The 25,039-nt window shown below is 36.1% G+C and overlaps 1 protein-coding gene across 2 annotated transcripts in view; it reads left to right on the top strand.

Moving 5' to 3' along the window:
* LOC149808100 (uncharacterized) overlaps positions 1–25,039 on the top strand; it is an 83,535-nt gene that overhangs the window by 14,921 nt on the left and 43,575 nt on the right. For both annotated transcript variants that reach the window (XM_089973474.1, XM_089973475.1), the window contains exons 7-10: positions 3,522–3,580; positions 4,036–4,108; positions 6,552–6,636; positions 14,229–14,304. In XM_089973474.1, coding sequence (XP_089829600.1) covers positions 3,522–3,580; positions 4,036–4,108; positions 6,552–6,636; positions 14,229–14,304 — 293 coding nt within the window. The remainder of the gene's footprint in view (positions 1–3,521; positions 3,581–4,035; positions 4,109–6,551; positions 6,637–14,228; positions 14,305–25,039) is intronic.

A 25,039-nucleotide genomic window follows, 5' to 3' on the forward strand; every position in this document is an offset into this window, starting at 1 on the left:
AACAGTTTTGGCTACCTACAGGGCCTACTTAAAAATGAAGTTGAGACTATTGGTAAATGGACGTAGTGATGGGGGTCCATAGTCAAACAGTGCAAGACATCAACCATGACAGTTACAATGCGGGAGTAACAAGATTGTCACCCACACCCCACCCCACATTGTAACTATCAAGGTCGGCGTCTTATATTGTAGGATTGTGAACCCAGTTTTTATAATGTTAGTCTTTGAACCCCTCTTCCAGAATCCCTATATCCATTCACCTGTAGTTTTAAATTCATTTGTAACGAGCCACAGTGTACAACATAGCCCCAATATTCTCCCTGGCAGATTTTGCATTTCCCAGCTTTTTTTCAAACCTAATCAAAGAAAAAATTATTTATGTTTAGAAAAGTTATTCAGATTTGTTATTTGAATCTGTCATATCAATTTAATAAATTTTCTACATAAAATATAAACCCACCATTTTTATTTTGTTTTAAAAAGCATGCAGTGTGTATTCCTTCTGATTCAGCATTTACATTAGTTACTTTGCATGTGACTCTATTTATAGAAGTGTAAAGTAGTTCTCCATACAGTTTATACAGAAATAAATGCAATTGGGTCTGATCACATGATTATGTTCTGACCAATGGAAATCTTCTCTACATTGATCAACAACTGCAATTATTATGAAGCTAAAACACCATTCTCTCACATGCTTCTTTGTCCCATTTATGTTGGGTCACAGACACAGAAAATTTGTATTAAAGTTTTGTTTATAGTTTTTCATTTGCTGATTTTCCTAAAGTCTTTGATGGAGTTTGCTTAAACATGGGAATGAATAATTAAGAAGCTAAAACAATTTATTCTGTGGCATGCTTGCTTGCCCACTTGAAGATGTGATCAAGATCACACTCTTAGAAAATTTATATTATGTTTTTTGTTCACGTTTTCTTATATTGTTTTAATCCCTTACTGGATTTTCGTCATACTTTGGATGAATCATTTTGACGCTAAGACAATTAATTCATTATTAAGGACATTTTACTTAATATATTAAGTTAGCTTATAAAGAACCTTAATTAAGCCACACAAATACTTATCCAAGAAAGCCTTTATGATTGAATCAGGGTCACCTAACTGATCATTAAATCTAGAGAGGGGTAGCAACACCACCTTTAACTTCTATTGGTCATTATGGGATGGTCTATTTTTTTTCTTGTCCATCTGTCTGTTAACAGAAGTTTGTTATGAACACAGATCCTGAACCACAGTAACAGGGAAAAATTAACAGTTATGCTGGTCATAGATCCCAGGACCAATATAATTCTATACAGATTCTCTGCCACTTGAGCTATTCATGTGTCTGGCCGTTGGCTTAAAGGCATATTCCCTTATCTACGATGCACCTGTAATTGAAGCTAGAAATGTAAATAGACAAATGTTCTTATCCTTTATGACAAGAACCAATTTGTAAGACATGTATTTGCTGAATACATTTGACAATGTAGGTAAAACGTCATTAGGATTGTCATGATATCATTTCATAGTGCTACTTCTGTGCACGTGATAAAATAAATCAATAATGCAACTTGTCCTGGACATGTACTGTGGCTAAGGCCATAAGTACTATGTGCATGGTTACCAGTTTTGTAAACATTTACAGGTAGTACATTAAACTTAGCCATTTACATGGATAAACATTGCAGACTTACTGCAAGTTTTTAGCATAAGACAATACCCAGGAAGGTAATTGCTGAATGCAAGTAGGTCAGCATGGCCTAGGACTGCATTGGGCTAAGGTTAGTGTTAAGGTTTTCAGCAATGTTTTGACCATAGACTCAATATGCAAGCCTTAACCTTCTTGTTTTTAGTTCACCAGGCCTTAAGTCTGAATGAGTGTTTGGTATGGTCCTGCATCTGTCATGCATTGTGTCCTGCATCTGTCACGCATTGTGTCCTGCATCTGTCATACATTGTGTCCTACATCTGTCATGCATTATTTATGGTATAGTCCTGCATCTGTCATACATTGTGTTCTGCATCTGTCCTGCATTGTTTATGGTATAGTCCTGCATCTGTCATGCATTGTGTCCTGCATCTGTCATGCATTGTTTCTTGTGTGCTGTGGATCCATGTGTCCAGTGTATAACAGCAATTGATATTTCAGCCTTCGCCCAAACCACCAAACCAGTTGTGACCAAATTTGGTATAGAATATCCTGGCATAAAGAGCTTCCAGAGTTTTACAAATTAAGCCAATTCATCATCATATAAGGCATCCATTAATAAAAAGTCAAAACATGATAATGACTATTTTTTAAAAACAAGTTACCAGAATTGTATCAAATTTGACAGATAGCATCCTGGTAGAAAAACTTTTGAAGTTTATGCCGATGACAAAGGGGTTTCAGATTTGTACAAATTATGCCAATACACTGCTAAAAGTAGAAAAATATTTACATAATGAATTAAAAAAACTACAAAACATAATTATAGCAACTTTTGAGTTAGTATTGGACAAATGATATGGATGCTCCATCAGATTTTCATGAACCACTCCAGTGGCCTAGTGGTTAGAGCATCTGCCTTGGATGCAAAAGGTTGTGGGTTCAATCCCTGGCTGAGTCACACCTAAGATTTATTAAAAAAATGGTACTAACAGCTGCCTCACTTTGTGCTCAGCTTTAAACGGTTAGTTTTAGGACTGGTCAGTCTGGTGTCAGGATAATGTGACTGGGTGGAACATCATGCTACATGTCTGCGGCATGATGCCCCTATGCTAGACATCACTATAAACTGCCACACTGCAGACATTGTAGTGATATGACTGAAAAATTGTTAAAGCTACATTAAAAATCCAAATCACACTCACACACAGATTTTTGTGAAGATAGAAAAACTAGAGACACCTTGAAGCAGTTGTTTCCATAGCAACCAACAGCATTATACTAAATTTCAACAGAAAGCATCCTATTGACCCAGATATCTTGGTCAAGTGTTGTTAAATTAAAGCAAAATGGACAAGTTTGATGAGATGCCATCATGCACATAAAATAAAAGTACATTGATGGATTTTTGAGGGTGGGTAGAATCTGTAATTACTCTTTACTTTCCTGGCCATAAATTTCTTGCTTTCCAAATCAGTGCAGAACATGTACTTGTCAACAATCTTTAGCTGATAAACACATAAATGCATACTTATTGAGTTGGTGTGAACACAGAAGGGCAGATATATCTGACAACACTATGTACATATCTGACAACACTATATGCATATCTGACAACACTATGTACATATATGACAACAATATGTGCATATCTGTCAACACTATATGCGTATCTGACAACAATATGTACATATCTGACAACACTATATGCATATCTGACAACACTATGTGCATATCTGACAACACTATGTGCATATCTGACAACACTATGTGTATATCTGACAACACTTTGTACATATCTGACAACACCATATGCATAATTAAGAATGCTTTATAATTTGTGAAACTTATATACCTTTATCCTTTGTTTCAGTGAATTTGCTGAACAGTTCACAAATTGCACAATGATGTGTTATCTACCAGGATTCTCAGGTTAGGATAAAGTTATTACCACTCATTCTATGACATTAGATTATCATCAGTTATGGGGAAAATGTTTAAATGACTGATAAACTGTAGGGTAATTTTGTTTTCATTTCAGTTAATATCATTGGAGTATTGTTGTTGAAGTAATTTGATATTAATTGGCACATGTTTATCTCAAATTTGTTTTATTTGTTTTTGCATTTTTTTTCATTTTATTTTATGTGTGCTTGGCCATCAGAACTCCATTATTGCCGAAAAGAATATTTTTATTTACAGATTTGGCATAAATATCTTAAACTTTGTACCAGTTTTACAGGTAAGGAAGTTTAGTTTTAGAAACAAATGGTGTTGTAGCAGTATAAGATTGTAATTAATGTCTGAGAACTGTGTCAAATGAACCTTTGTTATTAGTAGTGAAAATATGAATGTATAAACTTAAATTGTCATCTGAAAATTTTCAGGTCATCGTCTACTTAGTACAATCAAACTTCCAAGTTCAGAAGTGTTTGAATTGGAGCAGGAATTCAACAAATGGTTAGTAATTCTTTGTTTGAAATAAATGACTGACTTAAGGAAACAAAATATTCTTTGAAACACGACTGAAGTTATTGGAGTACAATTAATTATGAGTAGTTATACCCATATATGTTTGGGCATTCAAAGGTGTGAATAGACATTATTAAATCAATAAGCCCCAATGCCTCCTTTAGGCATGATGAGATTGTACCCTACTTATGAGTTCAGTTGCATCAAGGTCATTAAGGTGCACCAAAGTGTGTGGTATTACCAACAGGTAGACAGATGTAGCTCTACAGTTGTACCAAAGAATCTGGACTTTCTACTCACTTTACAAAATAGAGAGGGAAAAACATAAATTTTGAGACCTGATATTTTTGCATAAAAAATTCACCAGTTTTCAGAACCATAATTTGTGTCCAGATTTTAGACATTTGGGCATGAAATCTAAGGCAGACCAGCCTGAACTGCACACAGACAGGCAAACCTTTGGAAAAAGTAGGATAATTTTGAGATCAGGGGTAAAAAGTGACCAGGACATGAAAATGATGGGTCCAATAAGCATAAGAAAATAGAACTCCTGCTTTTACCTGTCTGCTCATGTATGAGCAAAATAGCCAATAAAATATAATGTTTCTAACACAACTAGGTATCCAGCAAAATGATAATCTCTTGGAAGCAAATGTATTTGGATGTATTCAGAACTAACCCCCTAAATGCATTTCCTACACACATTTCAGACAAAAATGACAAAAATCTCCAGGGCTGAATGAATTAAAAGGGTGAATAGACATTAACATAACTCTGGAAATGAAGGCATATTTCTGAATTACCTCCCCTTATTTCCCAAAGATATTGCGTATCGGATAATTACAGTTTAGAATTCTATAATGACAGAGCAATCCCGATAGATAATGATTTATTGGCAGTCGTGTATTTTAGCCACTTTGATAAGTTTCTGTTCTGCTTAAGAGATTTAGTGAATTTCACTATTCAGTATAGATACAATATACATAGCCACAATCACCTAACAAGATATGTATTACAGCATATATATACCAACACATTTATACATCAGAATAATAGGAATAGATGGAATTATGTACATGTATTAAAAACATTAAAGACCAAGAACATGGCTATATGTATTTGGAAATTCAAAATCACTTGATAATGTCCAGTTAAGGCAAAAGCTAGAAAATAATAGCTAGGAAGTGTAGTCAGTGACCTATAATCAGAAAAAGGGAACGTATTGGTATTAATCGGAATCAGTACAAGGAATAGAATTTTATAAGAAAGTTAAATTACAGTTTTATATATTTTCAATTGGCAACTGAAGATGGGTTATTAAATCTGCTTATTGTATCTTTTTTATTATTGAATTTTTATTTCAAAACTGATTTCCTAATTTAAAATATGTAACTGCATGGAGTATGTAAAATGTGGTGGGTGGCAGTTATATAAAAAAATTTGTAACATCAAACTTTCCAGAGAAAAGTGTTATCTTGATTTCAAGCTACATATGAAATCATGTGAAATATATGCACATTTCGTACTTGCTGGATTAAAGTTGGAGCTATATTAGGGAACATGATTAATTCTGTTATTAAGGAAGTGTACATGATGTATTCTTGATAATTACATATTCTAAATACATTGAAAATAAGTAATTTGTAACCCAGACAAGAGATAACTGTGTAGAGCTTTATAGGCCAGTTGCAAGTTATAGTAATACTGTGAAGTAGTAAGAAATGAATTATACTGCAATATATATCACTCAGTTTTGATGAAAACTATTTTTGAGGTTACCATCTTTTGCAATAAAAAAATTATACATCAGTTTACTGAATTAAACAAAGAATTTTTTTGTGCTTTTTTCATAAAGTTTAAAGACATTATTTATTTTATATTATTTGGCTCTGAGGTTTAGTGAATTGGCTGTTTTAAGTGACTGTCATCAACATTCTTAATTTTGACAGTTCTTCACTCACTTTTCATTTTTTCCCATCAGCTCAGCTTATTCAGGTTGAAGAGAGAAGTCACTTGATCTAAAATTTGAGTCCATCTCAGACAGGTTACACTGTCCATCTTTCTGTGCATCATCTTTAACTCTATTTCACTGACCAAATGTCAGTCATATACTACAGTAAAACCTTCATGAAAGACCTTATTCTAAATATTCAGATTTATTGATTATATAGTCTTACAACCTGTTATCTGTTATGGGAGACTACCTGTCTTGAGAGACCATATTTTTTACAATAGGGGTGGTCTTTGAAGACAGGTTCTACTCTATTCTGTTTTAGAATATGGGTTGCCACGAGATTCATTGTATTCTGAAGGCCATTAAAGATACTCATTGATGTTTTTGTTGTGTCAAAGGTCTAGGTGCAGGGGGTCAGAGATAAGTGAGAATTTTCAGTTTTGACATGAAGTTTCTGAATTCTAATGTATTTTTTAGGAAAGAGAAGACCATAGAAGTATACCAACAGCAAGTTATTTGCATGACCAGAATGAAGCATGAAGCTCTTCAATTGAAGTACATGGTAGGTATAATTCATGCAAGACTGCTCCGGTGGCCTAGTGGTTAGAGCATCCGCGTCAGATGCAGGAAGTCGTGGGTTTGATCCCTGGCCGAGTCATACCAAAGACTTACAAAAATGGTACTTACAGCTGCCTTGCTTGGTGCTCAGCATTAAGAGATTAGTGTTAGGACTGGTCGGCCTGGTGTCAGGATAATGTGACTGGGTGGGACATCATGCTACATGTCTGCGACATGATGCCCCAGTGGTAGGCATCACTATAAACTGCCACACTGCAGACATTGTATCAATATGATTGAAAAATTGTTAAAGCTATGTTAAAAATCCAAATCACATCACACACACACAATCCATGCAGGGTAAGTATAATCCATGCATGTAGGTATAATCCATGTGTGGTATGTATAATCCATGCATGGTATGTATAATTGATGCATGATATGTATAATCCTTGCATGGTAGGTATAATCCATGCATGCTATGTATAATCCTTGCATGCTATGTATAATCCATGCATGATATGTATAATCCTTGCATGGTATGTATAATCCTTGCATGGTATGTATAATCTGTGCATGGTAGGTATAATCCTTGCATGGTATGTATAATCCATGCATGGTATGTATAATCTATGCATGGTATGTATAATCCTTGCATGGTAGGTATAATCCATGCATGATATGTATAATCCTTGCATGCTATATATAATCCTTGCATGCTATGTATAATCCATGCATGGTAGATATAATCCATGCATGGTATGTACAATCCATGCGTGGTAGGAATAATCCATGCATGGTAGGCATAATCAGTGTAAGATGCTGTCCTTGATAGAGAGATGAGAGTTGCATTTGAAAATACTTGAGTATCAACATATCTACTATCAAATGTTTTGCACCAGGTAATTACAGTAAGAAATGTGGTTTTACCTACTAGTACAATGTCATTTTGATGTAATAGACAGATATTTAAATGATATAGTTATTTTAAATGTAGATTATATAATATTGCATATATGCCAACCATTGCGCTTTTGACATAATCATTACGCTTTTTCACCACTAAATTACGCCTTACATGTAAATGTATTCGGATTACGCATTTTCGATATATCCCCCTCCAAAAAACTTTGTTTTCTCATTTTTATTAACATTAATCCCACAGACAGAAAAGATGGCTTCTATCTAATTACAACATAAGAGTACACTTGTCCGTAGACGTACATGCACTTTTCTAACAGTATTAAGTTCTGTTTATAGCAGCTGCTCTATTTCCAAGAAACAAGCTAATATTGCTTTCAAACTTTTGACCTCGGTTTCTATTTATAGCAGTAGTATGGCTTAGTTAGGAGAGAACGGACTGGTTTTCTAACTTGTAATCTTTGCTCACAGATTCTTTGTTCAAATTCATATCTGGTACAGAACCAGTCTGTAGGTATTTGGTGATAAAAGTCAAGTCAGATTTATTCTACTTGATGCGTGTGTTAGAGCCAAAATGTTTTTTAAATAATTTCACAGATGGATTAGAAAAGACAAAAAATCTATTCAGAGATGAATACATGAATTACATATTACAGTGTTCCATTCTAGGGCAGCTTCATGTCCCTTGCAGGCTGTGTGGAAAGGATTTTAATATTGATGATGGTGGTAAAACAAAGAAACATTGATTTAGCTCCTTTTACTAACTCCATTACTAAGGTAACTTCTTTTTTTACAGCAGAATTAAATTGTGGACACAAATTTTATAAATGCAGAGGCATTAAGTACGGAGTTCTTAATAGAACACGAACCTCCCCTAGCAGTAGATGACAACATTTTGTCCTTTGTTCAGATGGATGTTTCCTGATTCCTAAATTGCAGAAAATATGCATGTGCAAGAAAAAAATCATCAAATATCGTTAGGTGTTTAGCAGAAGATACTTCACTTAAAATTGCAGAAGCCATGAAAAAAGGTCCGTTTAGTATTGCAACAGACATGAATAATGATTATGACAAAGGTTGTACTCAGTCTGTGTAAGAGACTTTGACAACAAAAAGGGCAAAGCCAGAGTGTTCTTCCTTCATTACCAGAATTAACAGTAGATTCCACTGGAGAAAACAAATTTTTATTTGCTTGATAATGCTTTGAATAAATATAAGTTGGCAGAACTGTATGGGGTTTTCAGCTGATAATGCATCAGTGATGACTGGAATTCATAAAGGAGTTGCATTCTATATTTTGAAAAATGTCTCCATCATTGTACATATCTGGTTGTTCTCTGTTATATGATGCAGGAAAGGCTGCTGATAAATCGGAAGAACTCCTGAAGTATTAAGTTAGTACTCTGCCTGACAATGTACTTCATGTGGACAGAGTTGATTTTTTTCATCTTATTTCCCAGCTAAAAGATCTAATAACTGGAAGATATAAATTTCATCTTCTTTATCAGGTTATGAAAGGAATATTGGTTCTTTACCGTTCTAATGCTGACTGTGAGAGATTGTTCAGCATTGCTAACAAAAGTAAAACTGAATTCAGATCCAGGCTCTGTAATAACCCAGCACTTAGTGCTCTGCTGGTGTGCAAAACATTTATAGTCTCAGTTGGTACAAAGTGTTTTGAAATGCAATATGAGAGTCTGTTGCTTTTTAAAACTCAAAGTGTTATATATGAAAATTTGAATCAGCAATTGATGTTAAAAGTCCATAGAGATAAATAAATCATTTTGTACATATGCTTATTGAACTTTTATATTGTTATATGTGGATTACTCTTTTTCTGCTTGGATTACTCTTTTTGTCTACTGTGATTATACTGTTTCCTTGCCAGGGGCTGGCATGTATGATATTGTGACTTTTAACCAGAGAATCAGGCCACTGATGTTTGCAAAACAACTTTCTGTGTACAGCCTTAGCAAGCTAAAAACAGGAAGAGGATGTTGTTTAAGTTTCTGATCAACAGAAATATAATGGTAATTGTCACCAAATCAAATTTTGATGAGAACTAAAACATGGTCTATAACACTGTTAAACCAGCCCTGTTAGGACCCAAAGTTTGGGACTTTTTTAGTTTGCCAATATAAAGAAGGGTGATTATTGTTGGAAAGTCCAGACTGTATGGTCAGTTTGAGTAGGTAGTCTAGTTATGGCAGGGCCAGTTGTTGTCATTGTATTTGTCCATAAGTTCGTGATCTTGTATAAATCAGAAAATCTTATTTGCAACATCAAGGTTATAGGTTTAATAGAAGACATTAATCCATCATTTCTTTTTTCAGTATTGCATAAGGTGCTTTTGAGGCTTATTATAAAATAATTAATGAAATAAATAAGATTTAGTCCATTTCATGATAGCATCTGGGGGCCTCTTGCTTTGGTCAAATGTAGCTATCAGTCCAACCTGTGTAAGCATCCATCTGGTAATCTTTTTAATCCATGAATTATTGCAGCATGATTTAAAACAAAAAAACCTTGCATATCGTTATAAAAGTTTGTACGCTTACTCTCTTGGTTCAGTCTAGATGATTTGATCAGAGTTTTATTGCCCAGAACAAATTTTGTAGGAATTAAAACATTGTGCCAACAGAGTTTCTAATTTTTTTTCAGCACAGTAATGCAAATTGGTGACAAAATATGCCAAATTAATAATCTGAGTAAACCTTTTGATGCTTTTATTTCGTTAGCTTGATTTGATTTTCTAATTACTGAGCAAATTTATAATGCTTAGTGCATTTTTTCACAAAATTAGACCCTCAAAAAATAATTTCAGCTTGATTGCACAAGAGCACCTTAACATCTGAAAATGATAATTTATGTAGAGTTGTAAGGGTTAATGGCCTGATTTGAGACAGCCAAACTTCCTGAGCTAAATTGGATACAACATTGGTGTTTTCTTGACTAAAACTCACATCTTGTCACTCTACACTTTCAGTACAAAGAGTTAGGTTATTTTATATACAGTATTCCCACAATATCTTTCCACTCAACTTGTTGCCAACCTAGCTTACACCATTGAACTTATTTTGGTTCCTTGACTCACTCATTCACCAAATATCCTACTACCTGCCAACCACTACATGTTATCTATGTATAATACCAAAGGATTGAATGATAGTAATTATTTACCTCAGTTATCTGTCATAACTTTAAAAAACAACAGTTACAATGCAGAAGTTTGCATGCTAGAAAAAGTTGTACATTTTATAGTCTCATATGATAAAAGAAGAGATACACTGAAACTTGACAATTCAAGCATCAAATCTCAAACACCTGTCATTACTCTTGCCTCAGTTTTACTCTTGCCTCAGCTTTACTCAAGCTAGTCTGAGTTTTATATTTCTTGGAAATCAGAGACCAAAAGATTTTATGGTATGGCTTACTACTCCTCCTCAACTGCTTGGAGGATAGCCATGAAACTTGATACATTCAGTCCCAAGTTTTAGCTAGTCTCAAATGAAGATGATGCTGCTCAGTCATCCAATATGGTTACCAAAGTAGCTGTCTTGAAAATCTCATCATTACTGTCCTGCATGGATGGTCATATCAATTCAGAGATTTCAATTGAAGACTTCATCTTATGTCTTGTTGGCCAGGGTGGAAATGAGGCTGATCTGACCTCCAGTATGGCCACCACAGCAGCCATCTTGAAATTCTTATCACTTCTCCTTCAGAATGGAAGGTCATATCAGCATGAGGTTTTCACCAGAAGACTTCTTATGTCTGGATTGTCCTAACTGAAATTGGTTTTGCTCAGACGTTCAATATGGCCATCACAGCAGCAATGTGAAAATCTTGTAATCATCGCACTTTCTGAATGGGTGGTCATATTAACATTGAGTTTTCAGTATAAGACTTTTATAATATCTTTTTTGACCTAAATTAAAATGGTGTCCACAATGACAGCCATCTTGAAGATCTTCTTGTCACTACTTCTCCTGAATATCATATCAAAATCAGGGTTTCATCAGAAGTCTTCCTATCATGTTTTGTTGGTCCTATATGAAAATATTACTGCCCTATTTTAAATATTGATATTGCAACTCCACCTGAATGTATGGTCATATTAACATGGGTTTTATTGAAAGACTTCTTCAGATGTCATGTTGATCATAATGAAAATGATGCCAATTTGATATCCAATATGGCCACCACAGCAGCTCTTATTGTTATTCCTCCTAGATGGAACATCATATGAGCAGACTTCTTATAATGTCTAGTTGGTACCAAACGAAAATGGTGCCAATCTTAGATACAGTATGGCTGTCATAGTAGCTGATTTGAATATTTATCATTTAAAAATATTAAAGATGGTTTCAGCACTCAGCAGTTAAAAAGAAGAAATTGTGATATCTTGAATTCCATGTAAATTCTTTTTGCACAGTAGAACATTAGTCTCTTTGAGGGGCCTTTGTTATTATTTGGCTATTACTAGTAATTTCCAAAACAGGAAACTCTATTGTAAATCATCATCCAGGTTTTCCTGAGAAGCTTAAAGCTCGTGAAAGCTCAAACAAAATTTGGAATAACAGTGCTTTGAGTTCTCAAAGTTCTGTCATATTTTAAATTCCTCCATCGCAAGAGCATATAACTGTTAATGAACTGATATACTTTGTAGAAAAAAGTTAACAGTTTAAATTTTATGATAAAAATGTTTTGGTTTTTGAATTTCCATTCTGTTTACTTGTTAATTATCTGACTTTAAAGTATTTATATTGAATAATTTTGTAATAATTTTGTATTAATTGTCATTGAAATAACAGGTTGACACATCTCTTATGCCATAAAACTCTTATGTCTAGATCATGCTGATGAGTTGATATTACTTTAGACGAAATTTCAGCAGATCTTTATTTTTAAGAAAGCACATTGGTAAAATACACCCACCCTCAGCTTTGTAGAAAATGTACATGACAGGTCAAAAGGATTACCACAGAAGAAATACTGCAGTAGATTGTTATGCAAAGTGTCCTTCCCATTACAATCATCCCATTAGGTTTGAAAAGTAAAATTATTTTGACTTTTGCAATATTTATCTGACATTTAGCCATAAAAACTACAGTGACTTTAATGTTTACCTTATTTATCTGACAGTTGGCCATAAAACCACAGTGACTTTGACATTGAACATATTTATCTGACAGATGGCCATTAAAAAACCACAGTGACTGACATTTACCATATTTATCTGACAGATGGCCATTAAAAACCACAGTGACTTTGATATTTACCATATTTATCTGACAGATGGCCATTAAAAACCACAGTGGCTGACATTTACCATATTTATCTGACAGATGGCCATTAAAAACCACAGTGACTTTGACATTTACAATATTTATCTGACAGTTGGCCATAAAATCTGCAGTGACTGACATTTATCATATTTGTCTAATAGTTAGCCATAAAAACTATGGTGACTATGGCATTTACCTTATTTATGTGTGATGATAAGCCTGCCCCATTTTAATAAAATGCTTGGAAAATATTAAGTATATGTATTAAGTATACGTATCTTTGTCAGATAATAAACACATCCCTACATTTTTAAGCCCATCTTGGGTTTGGCATGTTAGGTTTGGCATATTATGTTTTGGAGTTGTCATAATTTTTATTATCTGGCCCATAACCATGTCAGTGTTAAAGAGATTGTAATGAAACTTTGTCCAGGTATGTATGATGACTAAACGGTGTGTTGTGTACCATAGTAAAATCCCCAGGTCAAAGGTCACAGCAAGGAAAGAGTTAGTGGTCTGAATTTTTGTATGTGCTATACATTTTGAAATGATGTGGATATTTTGATGAGACTTTGGCAAGATGTATATGTCATAACTAGAAGGCACCAGTTTCACTCCTACCTCAAGATTATGGTCTGGGAAAATGTAAATCAGTGACTTGCATCCTTGTTTAGGTATAAGTTTTTAATCACTGCTGATATTTCATTAACAAAATTTCCATGACTTGATGGTGTGTTGCATATCATGTTATGCCCTCTGCCTGATGGTCAAAGTCACAGCAAGAAAAAATGTACATCATTGACTTTCATCCTTGTCTGGGTATGAACCTTGAATTATGGGAAATAAAATTGAAAAATCTTTAATCATTTACAGATCATGACTAGATGCAGTGTCATGTATCACAGCCATGTGCCCTTTCTTAAAGTCAAGGTCATCTGTACCAAGGTCATGGTTAGATGAAAAAAAAATCACATTATCCATGTCAGATTTGTAATAAAATTTGAGCCACTTGAAGATTACATTGTCGACCAGTTTCTTTCCTCATTGATCATTTATACATTATATCATAGTTTACATGACTATTGACATTTTTTCTATCCACATTCAGGTATTGTAGTTTTTACAGCTCTTGAAAATACACACAACATTCAAAGACACTAAAACATACCACTTTCAATAATCACCCTGCTTAATCCAGATTCAGACTTTGTTAGCATATAGCATGTGCCTCCATGTGATGTTATTTATTAGTCCTGTCATAGGAGATATACAGCGTATAGTTTAAAAATATGTTTCATATTCCAATTGTCAAATTGTGTGGTCAGTTTGACATCAAAATTTGCTTTATATGACCCCTAATGTTTTTGTTTTCCTTCTTTATTTTCAGAATATTACCCAGAATCAGCTGATGGAATATTTGGCACAAGATGTTGAAAGGTTAAAAAGAGAGAAGTTTCTTCTAGGTAAGCAGTTTTTAAAAATAATGCAATTGCTGTTTTTAAACATTATGTTGAAAACTCTGTACCTTCATTGTGTCATTTAAACCAGTGTAGTGCATCTCTTTACTGTGTCAAGTAGACCAGTGTATATAGTGTAGAATGTTTATTGTATCAGCTAGACTGATGTATTTATTATTGTGACTGTTTATTGTCTTAGTTACACTTGCACATATTGTAGTGTATCTATTTATTGTGTAAGTTAGACTGAGGTTTATATTGTAGTGTATCTGTTTATTGTGTCAGACTGATGTATATATTTTAGTGTATCTGTTTATTGTGTCAGTTAGACTGATGTATATATTGTAGTGTATCTGTTTATTGTGTCAGACTGATGTATATATTTTAGTGTATCTGTTTATTGTGTCAGTTAGACTGATGTATATATTGTAGTGTATCTGTTTATTGTGTCAGACTGATGTATATATTTTAGTGTATCTGTTTATTGTGTCAGTTAGACTGATGTATATATTTGTAGTGTATCTATTTATTGTGTCAGACTGATGTATATATTTTAGTGTATCTGTTTATTGTGTCAGTTAGACTGATGTATATATTTGTAGTGTATCTATTTATTGTGTCAGACTGATGTATATATTTGTAGTGTATCTATTTATTGTGTCAGCTAGACCAGTATGTATATATATTGTAGTGTGTCTGTTTATTGTGTAGATGTATGTATATATTGTATTGTGTCTGTTTATTGTGTTAGTTAGACATGTATATATTGTAGTATATCTGTTTATTGTGTCAGTTAGACCAATATATATATATATATATATATATATATATATATATATATATATATATATATATATATATATATATATATATATATATATATATATTGTAGTGTGTGTGTTTAATTGTTAAATTATAATGTGGACATTAGTTCATTCCTTTGCTTGATCAATAAATTCTTAAATTCCGCTATTGAAACTTCAACTCTCCACTGCATTAATCAGACCAATGTATATATTGAAGTGTATTGTAAATGATAAAACCTTGAATAGCAATGTCAGAAAGCTACAGAGGGGAAATTATAACATTCCTTTTTGTGTTCAGTAAATTTTCTATCCATGTGACATTAATGATGAAACTGGATTCTGTTCTATCACCAGATAACAAGTAAAAATGATGACATTGGATTATTTTCTGTATGAACCACCAAATGGCATGCAGAATGAATGTCCTGATCTTCAGAGTTATCTGGTTTTAAAATTGTGGGAATATGTTGCTCCCAATTATAAGTTAACTCCTTTGACTTTACTTTGATATGGATAAAATCAGCGAAAATAAAGATGGATTTCAAAAACGTCTTCATATATTTCATCTTTTCCCCATCTAACTTTTAGATTTTTGTGGTAGTGTCACAATGCTTTAGAAAAGAACACCAATTTTTAACCTAGAGTGAGTTAATGTGTGACCAATATAGCTACTTATCACTTGACTGTGTAGACAATATGTTTAAAAACAATATTTGCATGGACATACTATATTGGTAGAAATGTTTGTTAGCATATTCAATGCAGGATAACCAAATGAATATTTTCAGTACAAGTTCATCTGCCTGCCCTCTAAAATATACAGTACAACTTGTCATAATGGTCACCTTTACTCATTGGTCATCTGCTCATAATGACTATTCCAACCATCCCTATGCCCAGGCAAGTTTCCTACATAAATGTTCTGTATTTAATTTGCACCTGTCTTCCATGGTTAGCAGCTAGGTGTTCCCTAACCATCCAGTCATTTCTCCCTGCCTTAATTGGTCACTGGTTTGTATTTGCACTGACCACTCAGTTTATGCAGTCTAAATGTTTGCTTCATGAAGAAGGCATTGTTGAGATAAAAGAATAGCGTGTGAATGTACAAATATTTCTTGTCCCACTTGTACTCCATACTCCAGTCACAATGACAATGTAACTCAAGGGTATCAATATGTTAGATTTGAAAGTAAGACAGTTGTAATAATCATGATAGAGAGTCCAAGTAATTTGTTTGCTGGATGATTGGAAGAGTAGTCTTGTTATCACAGCAGAAATGGAAGTTGCCTTTTGTGTCAGTGTGACAGGCTTAGTTCAGTGTCTTTATCTATTTGCATTTGAATTAAAGCTATATCTGAAGAAAAAAATCATCTTTGAGATGAGATTTGAGTTAGATTGCTTTTCGCTAGGGTAAGAGGTCATTAATTATTTAAAACTTGTCTGTAAAGGCAGGCAAAAGTTTGGTTTATGGGTCACAAAGAATAACCATAGATGGCTTCTCTTAATTTCCTACTCATGACAGGCTTCTCATATAAACTGGCTGTCTTTTAATTTCCTACTCATGACAGGCTTCTCATATAATCTGGCTGTCTTTTAATTTCCTCATCATCACAGGCTTCTCATATAAACTGGCTGTCTTTTAATTTCCTACTCATCACAGGCTTCTCATATAAACTGGCTGTCTTTTAATTTCCAACTCATCACAGGCTTTTCATATAAACTGGCTATCTTTTAATTTCTTACTCATCACAGGCTTCTCATATAAACTGGCTGTCTTTTAATTTCCTACTCATCACAGGCTTCTCATATAAACTGGCTGTCTTTGAATTTCCTACTCATCACAGGCTTCTCACATAATTTGGCTGTCATTTGATATTGAGGAGATGAACAGCTGGCAAATCCAGATATTTTTGAAGCATTAACAGCTGTTTCCAAGCGTAACCGGTACAAGCTGGCCAGCCAAAGAAATAATCATCTGTTTTACAGTCATTTTTAAGTTCTACAGCAAGCAGTCAGTCATTTGTAAATTTTTGTTTTGTCATGGTGCATAAAACAAAGATTGGAGATTATTTTAAATATTAAGTGACGATTTAATTTATATGATGGATTAGGTTGAGCAGATACAGAAATTTTTTATAGAACAAATTTGGGAGAGAAACACATATATGCATATTTTATGATTTTGATGTATAGTGCACATAAATAAAAAACAAATAATAATAATAATAATAATAATAATAATAATAATAATAATAATATTTTGTGCCTGATATTTGTTCAAAAAGAAATCCTAATAAGTGAACCTGTCCATGGAGGTCACCTGCATACAAGAGTCAGTTGTGCCTTTTCCCATGAGTGGCTGCTATTGACAGGTTTGACTATACTTTTAACAGTTTAGTGAAACAAAACTATCAAAATGTTAATGTATCATTCATTCAAACTATCATCAGAACATAACAATCTAACCATGTTCTTTTTTCTTATTCATTAAGATGAATTTAACATGGCCATTGTGAAATTTCACTTAGTGAATTTCAGATATTCTGACTGTTGTGGATTCTCAGCATGTGAATTTAAGATACACTGATCATTGAATTTCAGGTACACTGTCCATTGTGAATTCTCAATGGGTGCATTTAAATATACTGCCCATATGAAATTTCAGTGAGTTCATTTCAAATACAATGTCCATTGTGAATTTTCTGTGAGTTAATTACAAATACACTGCCAATTGTGAATTATCAGTGAGTGAATTTTCAATACACTACCCACTTTCAAATACACAGGCCATTGTGAATTCTGTGTGAGTGAATATCAAATACAGTGTCCATTTGAATTATCTGAATGAATTTCAAATACACTGACCATTGTGAATTCTCAGTGACTGAATTTCAAATACTCTACCCATTGTGAATTCTCTGCAAGTGAATTTCAAATACACTGCCCATTGTGAGTTCTCTTTGAGTTAATTTTCAGGTACATGACCCATTGTGAATTCTCTGTGGTGAATTTCAGATACACTGCCCATTGTGAATTCTCTGTGAATGAATTTCAAATACACTGCCCATTTTGAACTCTCAGTGAATTGTGGTCCAAGGTTGACATTCGCCCAGATGGGAGTGGGAGACAAGCACCCCACTTCTTTAGAAATGCCCCATACTGCTTGCATCTCTGATCACCTCTGTCAATTAAACTCCAGCTCCTGGCCTTCACAAGTGGCTTAGCTTCAAAGTCTGGTGGACCACGCTTCAATTAACATGAGAAGGGGTGAAGGAGGGACACTGGCACCTTAAAACCAGTCACTTTGGGTAGATGAGACTCATAAACTTTGGATGGTAGCTCATCTAGGAGAAGGAAAAATCTGATTCCAAACCTCCGCTACCTTGCAGCTATAAACACTCATGGGAAAGGCTAAGGTAGTAAACCCAGACACAAAATCTGGGGACGGAGTCCCTAAGGTGGTCTGTTATTGACTTCAACATCATTCTGGCAACTCCTGCAACGCCGTTGGTGCCAAGCTGTATTGGCATTTGTCATTCCCTTGTGTTCACCAGCTGCGTGGTGATGGGGGATCTGCTGCATGGGCAACAGCTGATTCTCCATACCACCCTGCCCAGGCTTCACATCTTCATTGGAAGAGGACACTACAGCATTGTCGAAAGACATTGGCACAACACGGGAAGGAGCAGTTTACTCCTTTTAAGTCAAAACTTGATTGAAGTAGAACTTGGCGCCAGGGGTTGCTTCCGACGGTGGGAGAGATCACCATGTCTCACTGGACAGCTACCACCTGCCTAAAGCTGTCCAGCCCCCAGTCAGTAAGGTGCTGCCTGCCATGGCCTGCCTGCTTCACTGGATGCATGGAGCTTAGAGAACTATCTCAACAAGTGGGCTACAAACTCCACACCAAGCAAGACTCAAAGAAGACATAAGAAGACTCCAGCTCTTCTTTTCGCAAGCTGGAACATCAGGACCATGTGTCCTGGATTCACCTGCAGCAGATCGATGCATGGAAGACTGCCATCATTGACAGAGAACTCTCCCAACTGAACATCTACATTGCCTGCCTCCAGGAGACCTGATTGGCTGACAGTGGCACCTTCAGGGAAGCCAACTACACCTTATAGCAAGGAAAGCCCTCAGATGAACCTAGGCAGCATGGTGTCAGCTTTGCTGTAAAGAACAAGCTAGTTGCCTTCATTTAACTTCTGTCATTGGGTACAGAGAGAATCCTTGCCCTCTGGCTGTCAATATCTTCAGGCCCAGCCAACATCTTCAGCGTGCATGCCCCAACCCTCTGCTCCACCCATGAGGAAAACAAGTTTTATGAGGCAATATTCAGTATCCCCAACACTGAAGGCCTCTACCTACTAGGAGAATTCAACTACAATGCTAGAGTGGGAGCTGACTACCAGGCCTGGATAACCTGTCTCGGCTCCCATGGAAGGGGCAAGATCAATGAGAATGGTCAGCAACTGCTGGAAATGTGCTGCTCTCACAGCCTATGTGTGAGCAACACCTTCAAATGCAAGGAGATCCACCAGCTTTCATGGAGACATCCATGTTCCCACCACTGGTACCAGATAGACCTTGTCATCACCAGGTGTGCTGAACTTGTCCTCCTCATCTGCAGCTATCACAGTGCTGACTGCAACATGGACCATTCCGTCATGGCCAGCAAGGTGCGAATAATACCCAAGAAGCTGCACCATGCCAAGAAGAAGGGTCGCCCATGCATCAACACCTGCTGTGCAAGCAACCCAGAGAAAAAAGCAGTTCATCAGCAAACTGCAGGAAGCTCTTACCAAAGCAACACCTGATGACACCATCAACTCCAAGTGGTCCACCTCCGTGACTCTGTGTACAATTCAGCCATCACTGCTTACGGGAAAAAGGAGCACAAAAATGCCGACTGGTATGAGGTCAACTGGGAGGAGATGGAGCCCATGACTGAGGCAAAGAGGAAAGTCCTCCTGGCATACAAGGCTGCACCTAGCTCTAGTACACCACAAGCCCTCAGGACTGCCAGGAACAGTGCCCAGCAGACCGCCTACCACTGTGCTAACACCAGTATACAGACAGCTGCTGACTCTGGGGATGCAAGAGGCATGTACGAGGGTACCAAGAAGGTGAAAGGTCCCCTACCTCCAAGACCCACCCCCTCCAGTCCAAGATGGGCAAAGTCATCACAGACATGGGGAAACAGTTGCAGTGATGGGTTGAGCACTATCTTGAGCGGTATGCAACCTAAAACTTCATCACCGACATTGCCCTGGACACCATCCCAGACATGCCAGTCATGGAGAAACTAGACAAACAGCCCACCTGAGAAGAGCTCAGAAAATCCATCAGTTGCCTTGCCTGTGGGAAGGCTTCTGGAATCAACAGCATTCATCCTAAAGTCCTCAAAAGCGGGAAATCAGCACTGTTCCAGCCGCTGCACATACTCCTCTCATCTGCTGGGAACTGGGACACATCCCCCAGGACATGTGTGATACCAACATCGTCACTTTGTACAAGAACAATGGAGACCATAGTGACTGCAACAACTATTGGGGCATCTACCTTCTCAGCATCATCGGAAAGGCTTTTGCCCATGTCACCTTGGTGCGCTTGCAGACCATAGCCTCCCACGTCTACCCAGTGTCCCAGTGTGGCTTCAGAGCTGGCCGGTCAACTGAAGACATGATCTTCAAACTACACCAGTTGCAGGTGAAGTGTCATGAGCAGCAGATGCCCCTTTACATTGCCTTCATAGACCTGATGAAGATGTTTGACCTGGTCAGTCGGAGTGGACTCTTCAGGCTCATGCAGAAGATTGGCTGCCCCCCATGACTGCTCGCTGTCATCATGTTGTTCCATGAGAACATGCACAGCACAGTGTACTTCAGTGGTGTGATGTTGGAGGCCTTCCCATTTAGCAGTGGAGTGAAGCAAGGCTGCATCCTTGCACAATGCTTTTTTCCCTCTTCTTCTCAATTACACCTTCAAGGACTGCAGCGACAGAGTGTACATCCATACCAGGGCTGACGTCAAGCTGTTCAACATCACCTGTCTCCATGCTAAGACTAAAGTCACCGAGGTCCTCATCCATGAAATGCTCTTCGCCGACAATGCAGCTTTGACATCACACACAGAAGATGGACTGCAGCAGCTGGTATGCTGCCTCTCCCACGTCTTTAAGAAATTTGGACTGACCATCAGTTTGAAGAAAATGAATGTCAGGACGATTTTTTCCTCTCCCTCCATCACCATTGATGGGTACAACTTGGAAGTTGTTGAGAACTTCACATACCTTGGGTCCACCATCTCCACATTGCTCTCCATTGATTCTGAGGTGAATGGCAGGATTGCCAAGGCAGCAGCAGTGTTGTCCGTTGTGAACCAGAGGGTCTGGAACAACCCCAACCTCATTGAGAAGACCAAACTGCGTATCTACAAGGCCTGCTTGCTCAGCACGCTCCTCTACAGCAGTGAGACATGGACCACCTATGCATGACATGAGAGGAAACTCAGCATCTTCTACCTGAGATGCCTACAGCACATTCTGCACATCCCATGGCAGGACCAAGTACCTAACAGAGAGGTTCTATGACGTGCCAATATGAACAGCATGTTCTCCATACTCAGCGAGAGGCGCCTTCGCTGGTTTGGCCACATCAAGAGAATGGACCCAGGCCACATTTCTAAGGACCTGCTATATGGGGGAGCTAGCATAAGGCCCATGACTGACTGGATGGCCATGTCTGCATTACACAGATGTCTGCAAGAAGTACATGAAGACGGCCAACATCAGCGTCTATGATTGGGAGAGCTGTGCTAATGACTGCTCCACCTGGCGCCTAGCTGTCAGGCAGGGCATTCAATAAGCTGAGGAAGACAGGAACATAAAGCACGCTGAAAAGAGAGCCAGAAACAAGGCAAAACAAAAACTTACTGTGAAGCTACACCCTTGCCTCTTGTAGATGGATGGATGCCAAGGGAGAGTTAGTGAATTCCATTTTTGTTTACTTGCTAATGAGATAGCATAATAACAGGGACATGAAAGGAATTGTGGCTTGTTTTCTTTTGTTGGAAAAATGCATCAGTATGGCATATACATTTTGTTAGTAGCAATGCATTAAGTTTTCTCTGAACATAATGGTGTCTTGTTTAGGCAATGGATTCTTTGTTACAAACTTGCACTTGTGACACATTTTAATTACAGATTCAGCCTGATAGGATTCCTTTCTTTTAAGTACTACATTTTTCAATTTCAGTAATATATTTCTTTTGTCATCCACAATAAATTAGAACTGTAGACTTTGTTCTTGGACACAACTCACTCACTTACTTGTGATCCACAATAAAGTACGACTGCAGGCTTGGTTCTTGGACACAGCTCACTCTTTCTCTTGTCAGCCACAAAGAAGTAGACTGCAAACATTGTGCTCACTCTTTCTTGCTAGCTACTATAATGTGGCACTGGAGACTTGATTGATGGGCATAACTCACTCATTTTCATTTCAGCCATTATAAAGTGGGACTGCACAATTGGTTCTCACTCTTTATCTTGTCATTTTCAATACAATTATATGGCAGACTTGGTTTTTGAAAGCAGGTCATTCAATTTCTTGTTAGCTTAAAAAGAATAGGGCCACAGACTTGGTTCTTGGACACAGCTAACTTAATTTCTTGTTAGCCACAATAAAGTAGGACTGCAGACTTTTTTCTTGGGCACAGCTCACTCATTTTCTTGTTAAGTTCAATAAAGTAGGGCTGCTGACTTGGTTCCTGGACCTTTTCTTCCATTTGTGAATATTCCCATGGTATAAAACTCTTGAATCTTTCACTGCTACCATCAACATCTTTCTTTGAGCTGTGATTGACAGGAAGTTTCAATATCAATATAAGGGCAGGAACATACCATGATTATTGGTGATGAAATGATCTGATTATATTAGAAAAGTGATTATCAAATAGCAGTAGTTTTCAGAAATACTTTTATATCAATTCTAAATGAAAATGTGTTCTTTGCATATGATATTATGTTTCATGTTAAAAACCTACATACGGTAGTTCTGGTGTGGGAAAGAAGTACATAAGGTACTTTGATTTCTTATATAGCTGTATTGATGATATACTGGAAACATTTATGGAATGGTCTCATGTCTGTCTGTTTTCTGTCTATCCATTACCACAAGTTTGTTATCACTATTCCCCCGAAACTACTTGTAGGTTTGCTATTGAACTTTACACACATTCATCCCATGGTCTTGTTTGTCATAAATGAAAATGGTATCACTTAGATATCCAGTATTGCCATCACAGTGGCCATCTGGCAAATCATGCTTTAGTAGCTCTTCCTGTATTTGTAGATGTTGAACAAATTAAAAATAAAATGTATTCTTATATTCTGTAATATTTACTTCATTATTGTTGGTCTGATGTTTTATGGCAGGGAGGTGTCCGAGGAATTCTTAGACAATATATCCAGACAATTCTCAGAATGTTTGAAAACCATGGACATGTCCAAGGATTCCTAGGGAGAAAAAAATTGTCCTTGGACTATTACCTTGGAAAGTCAGCAACCAATACTCCGAGGTTTTTCCTAGGAACATTTGTCTGAGGTTTCCTAAGAAACCTCGAAATATGTACAGACGGGCTTGTTCTAGAAGGATTAGAAAGTTTGTTATCATAAGATATGTGACTGAAATTGTGTAGTCCAAGTAAATCTACATTAAAAAAAATACAAAGTCCTTGACTTGGCTTAATATAACAATCCTCACTCATAGAAAATAAGGATGCATACAAAATTGTCACTGATTTTGGACAAGGTCAGTAACTTGATACAATATTGGTTGTTTACAGAGATAAAGATGTAGTTGTCAACAATTTTTATAAGTTTACAATGAAAAAGAATAAACATCACTTTTGTGTAAAGTGCATGCAATCACGTTGATCATACAAAACTCCAGTCGAACTTGCTTTGGCTTTGATTACGAAATATATTCATTGTATCATCTGACGTTTGATGATTATAAGTCACATACTGATAGTGACACACATTACACAATTATGCTTTGAATTTCATTTCATGGTAGTCAGTATGGACCAAAATTGACAAAATGTTGCTTATGATCCTACTTATCCGACACAAATAGGAAAGCAATAATAGTTAGAGGGAAAGTCAGAGAAACTTTACAATTTGTAACAATACAGTAATAACAGATTGGTTTTAATATGCACTGATAACAACATTAAGTAACACAATAATACAGCATTCCAGGCTACTGTAATCAACCCTTAAAGATACAACACAATGCCTGTTGCTTAGAAAGTTAATAGCAAGTATAAAATTGCTCCATGTTCATCTTACCTTGGACTTTTTTTGGTGTTAACCATCTTAGCCTGGTTTGGTGTTCCTTAGTCTGGTTTTGTGTTGTTGTCTTTGTGTTCTATTTTATTGCTATTGTCTTAGCTGTTTTTTTTAGTGGTTTTGGTGATTGTGGATTTGCATCTTTACTTGTTTCAACCCTAAACTTAAGAAAAAAGGTGCAAACTTTTCAAAAAATACGCAATACATTCTATGCCATTTACTAGTTATGGGAATTGATTACTTGGGAAAAAAATAAATGTATCCACGTTTATTGCTGAAAAATAAAGTGGTTTGGCATGTTGGCCTTTAAGCACACAAATAATAATCATTTTAATTATGTAAACTGACATCCTTTATAAAAGATCACGGATACTTGTATTTTTGCAAATTTGTATGCAACAGATAAAATAGAGCATGAGATCGGTATCATGGACGCTACATTTCCTTTTAAATTAGACAAACAAAAGAAATCCAATTTAAGTACTGTTTAATATCATCAACATAAGACATGCATGAGCATTCATCATTTTAATATGGTGTACAAATTTACACCCAAAATGAAGGGCATATACTATCA

Source organism: Sinohyriopsis cumingii, chromosome 1, assembly GCF_028554795.1.
Source record: "Sinohyriopsis cumingii isolate HCF-2022 chromosome 1, ASM2855479v2, whole genome shotgun sequence".
NCBI classification, from domain to species: domain Eukaryota; kingdom Metazoa; phylum Mollusca; class Bivalvia; order Unionida; family Unionidae; genus Sinohyriopsis; species Sinohyriopsis cumingii.